The 15,399-nt window shown below is 45.4% G+C and overlaps 1 protein-coding gene across 1 annotated transcript in view; it reads left to right on the top strand.

Annotated features, from left to right (window-relative positions):
• LOC136422511 (echinoderm microtubule-associated protein-like 6) overlaps positions 1 to 15,399 on the top strand; it is a 39,921-nt gene that overhangs the window by 18,306 nt on the left and 6,216 nt on the right. Inside the window, exons 10-30 of the mRNA XM_066410282.1 lie at positions 501 to 599; positions 1,487 to 1,601; positions 1,947 to 2,089; positions 2,543 to 2,684; positions 3,152 to 3,359; positions 4,559 to 4,696; positions 4,942 to 5,083; positions 5,472 to 5,595; positions 5,978 to 6,190; positions 7,262 to 7,441; positions 7,853 to 8,066; positions 8,398 to 8,584; positions 9,706 to 9,811; positions 10,242 to 10,335; positions 10,754 to 10,854; positions 11,234 to 11,439; positions 12,031 to 12,276; positions 13,301 to 13,517; positions 13,754 to 13,849; positions 14,319 to 14,447; positions 14,943 to 15,208. Of these exons, the coding sequence (XP_066266379.1) occupies positions 501 to 599; positions 1,487 to 1,601; positions 1,947 to 2,089; positions 2,543 to 2,684; positions 3,152 to 3,359; positions 4,559 to 4,696; positions 4,942 to 5,083; positions 5,472 to 5,595; positions 5,978 to 6,190; positions 7,262 to 7,441; positions 7,853 to 8,066; positions 8,398 to 8,584; positions 9,706 to 9,811; positions 10,242 to 10,335; positions 10,754 to 10,854; positions 11,234 to 11,439; positions 12,031 to 12,276; positions 13,301 to 13,517; positions 13,754 to 13,849; positions 14,319 to 14,447; positions 14,943 to 15,208 (3,366 nt within the window). The remainder of the gene's footprint in view (positions 1 to 500; positions 600 to 1,486; positions 1,602 to 1,946; positions 2,090 to 2,542; positions 2,685 to 3,151; positions 3,360 to 4,558; positions 4,697 to 4,941; positions 5,084 to 5,471; positions 5,596 to 5,977; positions 6,191 to 7,261; positions 7,442 to 7,852; positions 8,067 to 8,397; positions 8,585 to 9,705; positions 9,812 to 10,241; positions 10,336 to 10,753; positions 10,855 to 11,233; positions 11,440 to 12,030; positions 12,277 to 13,300; positions 13,518 to 13,753; positions 13,850 to 14,318; positions 14,448 to 14,942; positions 15,209 to 15,399) is intronic.

The raw sequence follows: 15,399 nt of genomic DNA, 5'->3' as shown, positions 1-15,399 counted from the left end.
TTCTTTGCATCTTAGTCAGTCATATCTTAAGTGTAGAGACCGTGGTTGCATTGTATTGTATTGACAAATAATTCTATGATAATTTTTTTTTTCTCTGAGCATTTAACACTGAAGGGTTATTTCATACAGTCTGGATGTCTACCAATACCACAAAAGGCTAGTACTACGATTCATTTCAATCCCAATAGCTACCCGAATGCAGCAGATTCATCAAAGGATTCATGCTTTTAACTTACACTGTTTAAAAAAAAAGGGGTTAAACCCAACAAATTCAAAATTGAAAGTCAGCCTTAAGATTCATCACGTGATATATTATCTTCGTTGTCTGTTCGTAATTTCCTGTTGCTTGCAATTGGCCTCCAGGCAAGAATTTGAAATAAACTTAATATTACATCTACATCTACACAATACTAGACAAGACCCCGCATGAGATATAGCGTCTAGGACAAAAGTAGTACCCTCTGTGTATCACTAGTATCATCATATTAATGATCCTGCAGCATCTGGTGTCGGTGGGGATGGACAACTACAACCAGGTGAACGTTTGGGAGTGGCAGTCCGGGAAGCTGGTGGCCAGCGCCAGGGGACACTCGCAGAAGGTGAGCCATCCGTGAATAGTTTCATCAGTTTTTTTTGCTCGATACTTGTGTATATATGCAGACCTGAAGGAACTGGGCTTCACTTGGGAGGTTAGGAGTGAGAAGATAGACTCTGGACAGAAGTGCGTGGAACGCAGTGGTGGCCCGCGTTGTTGACAGATGAAAGCTGCGACGATGATGATGATGATGATGTGTTACACTTCTGTACGTTTTGGACCGCATTCTCTGTGATTGTATACTAGTATGAATATGTAAATACTTTGCGTTTGGGAACGCAGCTATACGCAGCGACAACTGTGCTGCATTGCAATGTGAAACAGACAGAATTGCATTCAAGAAGGTGACAGATGGTCACCGAAAATTCGGCTGAATAAATCGCTTGGTTGTGTAAAAAAAGAGTCTTTATTCAGAAGGTGAACCATTTCCTGGAAATTTTGGAGGCCGTGTAATGCGGACATCCACGGCTTTGAAACTCAACCCGTTGTGTGGCATTGAAGACTTGGAAGTCAACACTGTGGGATTAATCCTTTTTGTGGCGTTGAGGGTTTCCACGGCTTTGGATTATGGATCTCATCGCATCTAGTTGCGGATTCCATAGCTATGAAGAAAGGACTTCCGCATTCGTAGAGAACTTTTTTGTTACAGAAAACGCTACTCGTATGATGGTTTTCAATGAAATGAGTTCCAATAGCGTGGATGTCCTCATGTTCATAGATCTTATACGTAATGAGTTTCAATGCCGAGAAAGCCCCCATGTTCATTGATCTTAATATTGATGAAAATATTCATCTGTGTTTAGCCATCTAATATGGTTGCAAAGACGCCCCATGCAGATAACATGAACAGTCACTGTGGCAGAAATCTCATCAAGGTGTTTTTTTCTTCAGGTGTTTGAGATGAGGTTTAACCACTACAGTGAGGGGAACCCCCAGTTAGTCAGCTGTGGAGTCAAACACATAAAGTTCTGGGAGCTTCAGGACAACTCGCTGACCAGCAACAACGGTAAGAATTCTTTAAATTTAGATATACAAAATAGCATGCATTGTAAAGATAGCTGATAGCTAGTCCAAACTAAGTTGTGGTACATGTATTCATATTCTCGTGCTGCGAATGAAGCATTTTGTCAACTACCTTTTTCAGATTTCCCCGGTCTGTTCCTAACCAGATTATGACGTTTCGACCGTCGTGTACATTGTTCTATGACGCTTTCACTGGTCTGCCTTTTATTCAATGCCCTTACACATGAGTCGATGACGTTCCCACATACATATACATTACTCAATGACGACTTGAAAAGTGTACACATTATTCGATGACGTGTACATTTGTTCCGTGACGTTTCCACAGGTGTGTTCGGGCAGGACCAGGAGGTGACCACCATTTTGACCGTGGCGCCCTACAAGGACGGTCTGACCTTCAGCGGGACGGTCAGCGGTCACATCTTTATCTGGCACGGCAGCAACCTCGAGAGGACAGTGGAGGGACATAGCGTGAGTATCGTTTGTTTGTTTGTTTGTTTCTTTTTTTGTTTGTGTTTTTATTTTACGCGACGTGTTTTCTTTTCCATTACATGTCGACTTCTCACCTTTGCGTCATACATGTATTAGTCCTTCGTTTTGCTGCATATCAGTTCGTTTTAACGTGCAAACTGAAGAGAAAAAAAGAAAAGGTTACTCTTTGCACAAAGAACATAAACTTTCTCACACCATATACAACTTGTAATAACCACAGTTATGAAAAAAAAACAGGGTTGTCATATGTCGATTTCATCAGGTTGGTTGATCATGCGATATTGACATTCTTTGTACACAAAAGAATCATTTTTAGTAATGCGCTTTTACTACCTATCTCAGTTAATCAAAAACGTTCAAGGTAAATATAACTTGCATGTGTAAAAGAAAATAATTATCTTAAACGTTGTTAATATTTACGACATTTTGCAGGGCGCCATTATCTCCATGTACCTGGGCGCGGACGGGCTGGCCACGGCGTCACGTGACGGGACCGTCAAGCTTTGGGACACGGACCTCAACGTCATCAGCGACATCCGGGAACTTCGGGATGGCAACGAGTTCGGCAGAGAAGGTACACGACATTTCTCTAACAGATCTTTAACTCGCCTTTTCTTAATACGATCACTACCTAAAAGACCTGACCATAGCGAGATCGACAGCAATGATACTAAAGCCACAAGTTTTGCAGTACCAAAAGAAGATGACAGTAAGCCTAAAATCTGACGAAATGTCTTTCAAACGTAAAGTCCTAACCACATATTGAATATCATGATGATCCATCGATAGCCGGTCGAACTATGGTAACGTCCTCCTACAACAAAGCTCTAAGAACAAGCTTCTTAAGAAAATCTAACATTGACATTTATTTCAACAAAGTATTAAACATTAGACGTTATTTCACCCACAGACACAGCGTTGCGAAGCATGTGCTGGTCAGTGTAGTATCAGTGAAAGCCGCAACAACAGTAGCAGAAGTGGTAGTACTAGTAGCTTTAAATACCATTTTCAAAGTAAATTACAATTCTTATCTACCCACAGACACAACGTTGCGAAGCGTGTGCTGGCAGGGTAAGAACGTTCTGGCGGGAACCCAGGACAACGAGATCTTCGAGTTCCGCGTGGACGGTCCTACTGTGACCAGCACGGACGCGCTGATGCGGGGCCACGCTGAAGGCGAGATGTGGGGGCTGGCCACGCACCCCAAACGGTCTCTCTTCGCCACCGCAAGCGACGACAGGACGGTCAGGTAACGGCGAAATCTTCTAGTTTCGTATTGAATGTCTTTAGAAACTGAAGCATGTGAGGCTGTGAAATGTGAAAGGGTAAACTGGCCACGCACCCCAAACGGTCGCTATTCGCCACCGCAAGCGACGACAGGACGATCAGGTGAGTGTAGTAGAACCGTGGGACAATATTCATTACGTTACGATCTATCAAATTATTAAGTATTACTGCCTCCGGCCACGCACCCCAAACGGTCTCTCTTCGCCACCGCAAGCGACGATAGGACGGTCAGGTAACGGCGAAATCTTCTAGTTTCGTATTGAATGTCTTTAGAAACTGAAGCATGTGAGGCTGTGAAATGTGAAAGGTCAAACTGGCCACGCACCCCAAACGGTCTCTCTTCGCCACCGCAAGCGACGACAGGACGATCAGGTGAGTGTAGTAGAACCGTGAGACAATATTCATTACGTTACGATCTATCAAATTATTAAGTATTACTGCCTCCGGCCACGCACCCCAAACGGTCTCTCTTCGCCACCGCAAGCGACGATAGGACGGTCAGGTAACGGCAGAATCTTCTAGTTTCGTATTGAATGTCTTTAGAAACTGAAGCATGTGAAGTTGTGAAATGTGAAAGGTCAAACTGGCCACGCACCCCAAACTGTCGTTCTTCGCCACCGCAAGCGACGACCGGAGGGTCAGATGAGTGTAGTAGAACCGTGGGGCAATATTCATTACGTTACGATCTATCAATAAATTATTGCTGCCTCCGGCCACGCACCCCAAACGGTCTCTCTTCGCCACCGCAAGCGACGACAGGACGGTTAGGTAACGGCGAAGTATTCTATTTTTCTTCCTTAATGTCTGCATCTGTGTCTATTTAGCCGGTATAACCGCCCTTCGGCTTAACACACCAGCTTCGCAGGCACGTGGCGCGGAGCAGCTGGTTATATTACACAGAACGACCTGTCACGTCTAACGTTCGCATCCTAATGTCTTTGGATAGCATCTAGTTTCGCAACAAAATGTGATTCTGGATTTATTTACTAGATCTGTTATTCAATTGAAAATAGAAGTAAAATGGCTACTTGTTGCACTCATCAACCTTTCGACTGACACTCCATCCTTCATCAGAAGACGTTTCACTAATCACGTGATCGTGTGATTCCATTCATAGTCGAAGTTTTCAAAGCTTATACTTAGAACTTTTGCTTTTCACAGAATTTGGGACACAAAGGACCGCAAGCTAAAGCTAACGAAGGAGCTGGATAAGTCGATGCGTTCCGTTGCGTTCAACAAGGACGGCAGCCATGTTGCGGTCGGGTTCGATGACGGAAGCGTCATGATTCTGGACGGAACGTAAGTAGTTTTTCGTTTACTTAAACTCTGAAAACTATCGTTTCAATAATTTAGAAATCCGTCAGAGGAACAGCGTCTAATGGCAGTTTCAGTGTGAATAGCGTCGCAGTATCGTATTGTATTGGCAAACTTTGAACTATTCTACCTAACAGGTATTCTGTCACCGGAGCCTTTAAAACCTAAGGATTATTTGCGAGTCGTGACGATGCAGTTTCAGACGATAATCGCCATGTTTGTATCCATAGCAACCTGTCAGAGAAACAGCGTCTGGAGGCGGGAAAAGAGGTGATCCACGACCTGAAGTACTCTCCCAACGGCGAGCGGCTAGCGGTGGGGTCAAATGACAACCGGGTCGACATCTATGACGTCGAGGATGGATACAAAAAGGTTGGAACCAACTTCGATCCTTCTGTGCTGCTGTTTCTCGTTATCCGTGAAATAGGTGTTATACAGTTTGTGTTATGGTGTGTTTGTTATATTAGCCTAGCCTGAATGCCAGTCTTTGTAGTAAGCTCTCTATGTCGCTTCTTTTGGCAATGAAGCGACCGAAAGAGCGAACTACAGCTGAAAAGTCTGGCACCCAGGCTAATGCTAGAGTATGTTTTAACGAAACCTGTGCACCTATGAATGTACTCACTAATGGCTAGTTGGTTAACCCTGGCTGTCCATGTAACACCTTATGCATGCCAAACCAAAAAATGAATAAATAGATAAATGGTAATTAGAAATTCAACAGGACGAAATGAAGAAAATGACGTGGAAAAATTTTCCTCAGATCGGCGAGTGCCGGAAGTCGTCCAGCTATATCACCCACCTGGACTGGTCCGAGGACAGTCAGTACATCGTCACGAACGACGGGTCCGGGGAGAGACTCTACTACCGGGCGGCCGGCATTAACGGTGAGTCAGCAATAAACTAAAAGATGTATGTTTACATGTGTTTTTGTATGTGTAGAACGATAACTCTGTTCCAACCCACAATGAGTCAATGATCTGCGGTCCTTAACTGCCGATGCATGGCGCCTGTAAACAAAAAGTCCTCGTTTTCAAGCAGTCCTCTGGTCTTGGTCTTCTTCAGGGTAACTGAGGGCCAGATTCCTTAGAACACGCAATCTTTTAGACTGTGATGTGAGCGTCAAATCAAAGGTGGCACCGCAAAACGGGATTTTAAGTTCCCTTTTCAAACTCATTTTTGGAGTCTCCAGAAAGAAAATGCTCTTCATAATATCAAAATTTTCATAATTTTCTTTTTATCCTAACCATTGTTTTTCCTCTCGCGCAGCCGGAGATCACGTGACCAAGTCTGACGAGATCAAGTCCATCTCGCTGGCCACCTGGACGGGCGTGCTGGGGTCAGAGGTCAACGGCATCTGGCCGAAGTACGCCGACAAGACTGACGTCAACGCCGCTGACGTCAGCTTCGGAGACAAACTCATCGCGACCGGCGACGACTCTGGGCTCGTCAAGCTCATGAGGTTCCCATGCACCAAAAAAGGTAACTACAGGTCACTGACCTACAGGTAACTACAGGTCACTGACCCACAGGTCACAGACATGTATAGGGCGTTGCACTCACGTGATTATGACGCCATGAATTGTCCGTTTTCACCGTGACTGCGGTAATTAGAGGTCACTGATATGGATGCACTCACGTGACTGTGACGTAAGTACTGTCCGCCATGTTGGGTGGTCCAACCTCAACGTTGCAGGTAGATCTGAATGCTTGTATAGTATGTAACTACAACACATTTTGCCGTTTAAAGTAGCATGGATTCATTCCTCAGCTAACCGACATCTATCGCACCGCAGTCGCCCCTCAGTAAGACATCTGAAGCCGCAGAGTTTCCGCTTAGATCGGCCTGTCACACAGACCGGTTTCGCCGTGACTGCGGGGCGAAAGATGTCGGTAACCTGAGAAATGAATCCGCGCCGCTCAACTTTATATTACAGCAACACATTTTTCAGATAGGGAAATTGTGGCCTGTACCGGGTTCATTTAGCATGTTGTCATTTTAAGTGCGAATTCGAAGCCTCTAATGGAGAACATAGGCTTTTCCTTCAGAATAGTTTCACTTCCTTGAATGCATTTCCTTGAACTTGAAAATGCTAGATAAGGGAGCCGTTTTTTCTGGGCCCTATGCGATCTGGGCAGCGAAACGTGTCTTGATTTATTTGTGTATATGAAATCTACTGTTTGCAGGTAGAATATGTATCAATACATTAGACATTGGTGATTTTTCTAGGGGCAAAGTTCAAGAAGTACGGCGGTCACTCTGCCCACGTGACCAACGTGAAGTTCACGGGCGACCACAGACGATTTAGTATTGTGTATCTAAAAATCTACTGTTTGTAGTAAAAATATGTCATTGTAACGTTATCAATACAAGACATTTATATCTATTCTAGGGGCAAAGTTCAAGAAGTACGGAGGTCACTCTGTCCACGTGACCAACGTGCGGTTCACGGGCGACCACAGACGATTTATTGTGTATCTAAAAATCTACTGTATGTAGTAAAAATATGTCATTGTAACGTTATCAATGCAAGACATTAATATCTATTCTAGGGGCAAAGTTCAAGAAGTACGGAGGTCACTCTGCCCACGTGACCAACGTGCGGTTCACGGGCGACCACAGGCGACTGCTGTCCGTCGGGGGAGGAGACCACGCCATCTTCCAGTGGGCTGTGGTCGGAGGGGATGCCGGGAAGGGTGATGACGACATACAAGGTGCAGAGACTGGAGACGGTGTGTTGTGCAGTGCTTGCAGTGCTGTTTGTCTTTCATCTTGTCCATTCATCCATGTCACTTCGTTTGCTTGCTCGTTTGTTTGTTTGTTTGTTGTGTTTTGAAGTGTACTGTTGTAATCTCCAAGCAGATCTAATCATCTACCTTCTACCTTTAAACACACGGTTTTTGCAACCGTTAGATCTTCTTGGAGATTATACTGTTGCACCGGCGTGCTTTGTCTTCAAGTTTTGTTCGAATAATCTTTCGTACAAAGACACCTTCACACCCGTCTGGACGACATAGCCTTTGCAGTCCCTTTTGATAAGTTACTTTCTTTTCCTGTTAACCCAAAAATTAGTAATACTCTAAGTAAAAGTTATCGATTGATATGTTCGTAAATTGATCGATTGATTGATTTTTCTCCGTTAGCCTTTGATACTGAGGACGAGGACGCCAGCGACTCGGAAGCCTCTGACGAGGAGGACTGCGATTCCGACATCGAACGCGAGGGGGAGATGCTGTACAGGCGGCCGGCATGCCGCGATGACGTCACCGATATGAAGCGCACCAAGAAGAGGAAAACCAAAACTGTGGACAGAAAAGCGCCCCCTGCCGACAGCCTGGAGCTCGTCTTCGTACATGGGTAAGATTACAATAACCCACCTCACAGTTCTGAGAAGTTGTCATGTGGATAACCGCATGCGCTACTCACGATTGCCATTGAATCATTAGTCAAAACACATAAGATAGATATTTAAAAAAAAAACAAGTCCGTTCATGCGTCACCCATCCGTATTCATGTGAATGTAAGAACATCCGAAGCAAACAGTTATTTTCGTCGGCTTTCGTAGTCGTCATGTGCATGTCTGAGCATGTGTGCACCTGTCAATCGTACATTTTGTACCACGTTGTCGATACGAACAACAGGTTTGACAGCAGGCATCTGACCATTTCACTGCCCCCCTCCCCTTTAGATACCGTGCGCACGACTGCAGGAATAACCTGTTCTGCACGAGTCGCGGAGAGATCGTGTACCACGTGGCGGCTGTCGCGATCCTGTACGATAAGACCAACCATCTGCAACGCTTCTACCTCAAACACACGGACGACATCATCTCCATGGTCAAGCATCCACAGAAAGACGTCTTCGCCACTGGACAGGTACAAAGCATATTCTGTACCTGAACTATATAACCTAACCGTCCTTGGCGTAATACGCCAGCTAATCATAGACTAGTCTTTTTGTTTTGGAATCACAGTCTATTAAGGACGTAACATAGCAGTTAACGCTCTGTGTAGAAACATTAAGATTGTGTCTTGGAAGAGAAAACCATTCAGCCCAACACACGAACGACATCATATCTATGGTCAAATCCGCACAGAACGAGGTGTTCGCCGTCTCCTCCACTTTCACTGGACCCGCGGCACGCTGGCGGCGTCGCTGCGTCCTAAACTGAATTTGTGTTACCCTTGACTTTATAATGGGAATATAATTCAAAACGTAAAGTATGACCAAAAAGACAACAAAACATCCAAAGTTTAAAAATATTCGTTTTTCGTCCATGAAATTCGTTGAGCGCATTGTCAATTTGATCGGCTCCTGCGACGCCGCCAGCGTGCCGCGGGTCCAGTGAGGGGGGGGGGGGGGGTCTTGAGAATCTTGCTATGGACGTTTGGGACGGTAACGACCTGTCATGTTACTGTAGTTTCTAACCTGTTCTTGTCCTGTATTCCAGGTCGGTAAGGACCCGGCTATCCACGTGTGGGACGGGAACGACCTGTCACGTTACTGTCCTGTTTCTAACCTGTTCTTGTCCTATATTCCAGGTCGGTAAGGACCCGGCTATCCACGTGTGGGACGGGAACGACCTGTCCTGTTACTGTCCTGTTTCTAACCTGTTCATGTCCTATATTCCAGGTCGGTAAGGACCCGGCTATCCACGTGTGGGACGGGAACGACCTGTCCTGTTACTGTCCTGTTTCTAACCTGTTCATGTCCTATATTCCAGGTCGGTAAGGACCCGGCTATCCACGTGTGGGACGGGAACGACCTGTCACGTTACTGTCCTGTTTCTAACCTGTTCTTGTCCTATATTCCAGGTCGGTAAAGACCCGGCTATCCACGTGTGGGACGGGAACGGCCTGTCACGTTACTGTCCTGTTTCTAACCTGTGATTGTCCTGTTTTCCAGGTCGGTAAGGACCCGGCTATCCACGTGTGGGACGGGAACGACATGTCATGTTACTGTCCTGTTTCTAACCTGTTCTTGTCCTGTATTCCAGGTGGGTAAGGACCCGGCTATCCACGTGTGGGACGGGAATGACCTCAGCACGCTCATCAGCCTGCAGGGCCAGCATCAGCGCGGCGTCACCGCTCTCGACTTCTCAGGTCAGCTCAACACATTTAACGTATCCGCGTAACATATGCATTTACAGCACTTTCTGCCATATTGGCGTGTTACGCATTTCTGTTGAGCTCGGTTCTCTCATTGGATATTTAGATATGGTGCTGATAATGAGTAATTTCGGAATCGTAAAGAACAAGAGGATGTGTTCTAAGGGTAAAATTTACTGGCATACAAATCGACGCCTACACAGCGAACATCGTTGATATGGCACCCCTCAATTGATATATAAATCAATATTACCTCGGTGCGACAGCTAATTATAACTGGGGACATTCTTAGGGCAGTCGTAGATGCACCATACAGAATTCACTAGTCTTGTGAAGGGCTGCCTAAGATCCTTTTCGACGGTTGCTTTGGTTCCGCTGGGAGACATCGAAGGAATTAAAGACCATTTCGTTTTGATTGTTCCAGGAGACGGCGAGCTGCTGGCGAGTGTGGGGCTCGATAACGACCACACCATTGTGCTGTGGGACTGGAAGAACGGCACCCCGCTCGCTACGACAAGGTAAGAAAAAAATGTCAGAATTTAGATCCTCCGAGGGTTAATCACGTGTTATCAAGGTCAAGGTTTCCTTAAAGGCACGCCTACCTTCGTCAAAATGTAGAAATGGAAAATTCTAGTGAACGTGCAATCGCTCTCTTATTGGCTGAACTGCTAGTACAAGCTGCGTAAGGCTGGTAGGTTGATCGACTCATACTGGAGCGTACACCTAATCTGATAAACAAGTGTGGTTTATTTTTTTACCTGATCCAAATGTAGCTCTTCTCAAATACAAAACCTCCTTCAGCTGAAGAAACGCCACATAGACCCCTAAGCCTTATCCCGGTAGCAGGCAAATCTATGGTCTACAATGTGACGGTGAAGCTATTATATAGTAATGTAAATGTAAATCAAACCCCTCGTATGTTTTACGTGACTCCAGGGGCAGCAAGGATCTGCTGTTTGAGATCAAGTTCAACCCGCACAACCCCGACAAGCTGGTGACTGTCGGCAAGAAGCACATCAACTTCTGGACAAGATCAGGTAAGAAAAGGATTATAGTTATTTTGCATTTCTGTCATTCTGATTTCAACAAACATGACCTTTACAACTTTTGATAGCTTAATTTGGATTTCCCTTTATGCCAAAAATCAAGACGAATAAACGAACCCATATATAGTGATACATATATCAACTGAAAGACTTAAAAATAGCAACGTACATCTCATGCTGTCTGGTTAACGAAGTATTACATTGTCAACAATCGCAATAGTTTGTCACTTTCGAAACACGCACAAAGAAAATGGCAAAACTTTCAAGAAATTAAATACTGAACACTCTATGTTTGCTTGTGTAATAATTCTATTGTCATCGTCAAAGATATGGGGTTTTGTATCAATCATTTTGAATTTGGCCACCCCAGGAAACACCTTCAAGTCCAAGCGAGGAATCTTCGGCAAGGTGGGGAAGATGACCACCATGCTTTGCGCGGAGTTCGGTCGCTCGGAAGCTGACGTGTTCAGCGGGGGAGCTAATGGCGACATCTACGTCTGGAGCGGAAACAAACTCCTTAAGGAGGTCGAAGCGCACAACGGACCTCTTAACACCATGAAGTTCATCCCGCAGAAGGTTTTTATTTTTCTACCAAAAATTGTTCGTCAACCGACCTCTAGGACACCTGACAATAGATAACTGTGTAATGAAGGTACACTTGTAAGAGCTTAATCATTCCCTTCCGCTCTTAGGCCGATTAATTATAACCGGGGTGAAATCTGTTTTGTTATTAGAGCAAGTATGGATTGCGTCTTTTGCATATTTTGTGCTTAGATCTTTCTCAAAAGTAATTTTGTAGGGTTCACTAGGCATTCCGTCAATTTTTCAGATTAATATCAAAGTTCACCAATTCTTTCTTTTTAATCTGAGAGCCATAAAATCGAATTGGTGTAATGAGTAGTGAAAGAATGTTCTTGTAACAGCGTGGTAACTGGTGTGTAGGCATTCTCAACAAGCATTCCCTGAGACTCAGTATCTCAGTTTCGTATAATGATTCATCAATCATGTATTTTTGGTCCGAGAGCCAATAAACCAAATTGGTGTTTTCTGTGATGGAAGAGTGTTTTAAGACTTGTAACTGGTGGCCATCCAACGTCTGGCTATCTTAGCACGCCAACTAAAGTATACATACTCACAAAAGGTGATAACTCACAATCTTGTTGACAGGGTGTTGTGGTAACAGGCGGGAAGGACGGGTCCATCCTGCAGTGGAACGACAACTTCGAGCGGTTCCTGAAGAAGTACAACATCGACCGGTTCTCGGAGACGCGCGACTCCCGCGGGGTGCTGCTGGACGATCGCCCGGCGGTGCGCGCCGTCCTCCCCGCCGAGGGGCGCATCCTGGCCGGTACCCGGAGCGGCGAGGTGCTGGAGATCGACCTCAGCAACGGGCTCTTCACCATTCTGGTGCAGGTAAGGGACCATCATCATCATGTCGGGTTGCTTATCCAAACTAAGTAGATAATAATCAGCAAGCTACTATTGTCGCGATATGTGCTGAAGAAAGATGCATCTTGGCTCAGACAAATTAAGACATCAGCACTGAACGGTCTACGAAGCTTTGCCACGTTCTGTCTTCTTTCTCTTCTTCCCTCTATCCTTGGTTAGGAGCCAGAGGCATTGACGCACACCGTTGGAAATCAGATGTTTTTATCTATTCCCTGTATATGTTCATTCATTCATCCATTTTTTCATTCTCTCCATCCCTTCCTCGGGCCACGTGGGTATGCACCTTGAGAACGAGGTCTGGGGTCTCGACACGCACATCTGAAGAAAATGATGTTTCTTTGTCTATACCTTCTTGTTTTCATTTATTTATCCCTCCATTTATTTCGTTCCTCTATTTTTCCCCAGGGCCACACTGGCACGCATCTTCAGAACGAGGTCTGGGGTCTGGACACGCACCCTAAGAAGCACCTGTGCGTCACGGTGAGCGAGGACAAGATGCTGTGCCTTCTTTTCATTCCTCCATTCATTCATTCTCTCCATCCCTCTCTAGGGCCACACCGGTACGCATCTTGAGAACGAGGTCTGGGGCCTGGACACGCACCCTAAGAAGCATCTGTGCGTGACCGTGAGCGAAGACAAGACGCTGCGCTTTCCCGTTTTCATTCATCCAACCATTAACTCCTTCTCTCCATCCCTTCCCAGGGCCACACTGGCACGCATCTTGAGAACGAGGTGTGGGGCCTGGACACGCACCCTAAGAAGCACCTGTGTGTCACCGTGAGGCTGCGTCTTCTCCTTTTCATTCCTACAGTCATTCATTCATTCGTTCATTCTCTCCATCCCTTCCTCGGCCCACGTGGGTACGCACCTTGAGAACGAGGTCAGGGGTCTCGACACGCACATCTGAAGAAAATGGTGTGTTTCTTTGTCTGTTCTTGTTTTCATTTATTCATTCCTCAAATCAATTCTTCCCTCCATCCCTCCCCAGGGTCACACCGGCACGCATCTTGAGAACGAGGTCTGGGGCCTGGACACGCACCCTAAGAAGCACCTGTGCGTGACGGTGAGCGAGGACAAGACGCTGCGTGTGTGGGACCTGGCGGCGGACCAGAACCAGCTGACGCGCGCGCGGAAGCTGCGGACAGGTGCGCGCACCTGCGCCTTCTCACCTGACGGCGACCTGATCGCAGTCGGCATGAACGATGGTAAGTAAGGGTTTCAAGGATTACTGTGAATCTTCAAATATTTGCGGTTTCATGACTTTTTACAGCGAAATCATGATGCCATGAACAAGTTTTTATCTTCATTGAAAGTCTATAGCTACTACAGAATTGCGTCCCCGCAAAAAGAATGAATTTACGGTGTATTGTGTTACAAGAACATTATTTTCCCCTCATCTACCAAAAGAGTAGATATTCACACCCCATTTCTCGACTTTAAGGTGGGTTTGTGATATTTCACTGCGGGAACCTGGAAGCGGCGTCACCACAGTTCCGCCACCGCAAGGAGAAAATATCTGACCTCAAGTTTTCACCAGGTAAGGTCTGGTGCAGTCGTGTTAATTCTCTTATCTACGTTATTGATATTGATGACTTAATCATATTGCTGTTGTAATGTATTGTGTAGTACGATGAATGTTGCTGCTAATGCTATTGGCATTTAAAGGTAGACCCAGGACTACCTGGAACACATCTTTCCTGGTTAAATTTAAAGTAAAGTTATGTATATTGTAGCGTACTTATGTTAAGAGGCGGGTGTTTCTTTATGACATCAATCGTATACGTGTTGTACCTTACGTAGTAGGTATTTTGGATGTACCACTTCACAGTGTCGTCATTTAAATTCAATGACATGTTTTCATTTGATATTCGACTCTTTCATTATAACGCGCTATAGGACGTATAAGTTGCGGACTTTTCTTCTTTCTGTATGCCTTTTTGCTCCAAGAGTCAGTCGAAAATTTGTTTGATAAGTGCACACTGACATTCCTTTTCTTACCCGTACAGATGGGAAATACATCGCTGTCGGTTCCCATGACAACTTTGTTGACGTGTACAACGTGTACAAGATGAAGCGGACCGGCACATGTAGGGGTTCCTCCAGCTACATCACCCACTTGGACTGGGACGTCAGCGGTACGTGAACAAAGAAATAAACAAACAAATAATAAAACAGACAAACACATGTAGGGTGCCCTCTGTTTTATGTACCGTTTCCATGTCGAACACATTCGTCAAAAATTATAAGGCAGCAGAAATGACAAGTGTGAAGCAGGGTATGTATATTTATGAAAGGTTTTCTACTGTATTGGCTGCATACATCCTCAGGACGAAACAAAATGAAAAAAAAAAAGGAATCAGCTCGGGCACTCAAGGGGAGAGGGCCTGTGTACCACTGTGAGCAAAGTCCGCTAATGCAGAGTTCCGTCCCTTCCGCATTTGTGTGTTATACTGATTAACTTTAAAGTGACGCTGGAAAAAAAGAACAGCATTTAAGTATTCAATTACAGCTAAAGATCATGCAGATTTTACCTATGTAGTAAATAAAGTGGGAAACAGTGCTTTATTTTGTGTACGGAAAAAGTGTTTAAAATCTCTACAATAATGATGTTTGTCCATGTTCTTTCTCAGGCCGTCTGCTGCAGACCAACTCCGGCGCGAAGGAGCGGCTGTTCTACGAGGTCCCGCGGTGCAAGCGCGTCAACATCCCCAGCTCAGAGCTGGAGCGCATCACGTGGTCCACCTGGACTTCCGTCCTGGGACCGGAAGTGCAGGGGGTGTGGCCGTGGTACAGTGACGTCACGGACGTGAACGCCACCTGCCTGTCCGCGGACAAGACGCTGTTGGCGACGGGAGACGACAACGGATTCGTCAAGCTATTCAACTACCCGGCTACGGTAAGCTGGTTTGAATAGATCCTAACAAACAGCTATATCCAGCACAAAATCTTGACGTGCAAAGGTAGGATTGGCTTGAAAAGTAACAAATACAAATTTTAGCCATGCTTTTTGTTTCAGTGCAATGTAGAAAATCTTCCACGAAATGATAGCATAACCTCGCTCGTAATAATTCCTTAACCAGTTCTGAA

Source organism: Branchiostoma lanceolatum, chromosome 17 (assembly GCF_035083965.1).
Source record: "Branchiostoma lanceolatum isolate klBraLanc5 chromosome 17, klBraLanc5.hap2, whole genome shotgun sequence".
In the NCBI taxonomy this organism is placed as follows: Eukaryota; Metazoa; Chordata; class Leptocardii; order Amphioxiformes; family Branchiostomatidae; genus Branchiostoma; species Branchiostoma lanceolatum.
The sequence above is the reverse complement of the archived record's forward strand: the minus strand, read 5'-3'. Positions and strand labels throughout refer to the sequence as shown.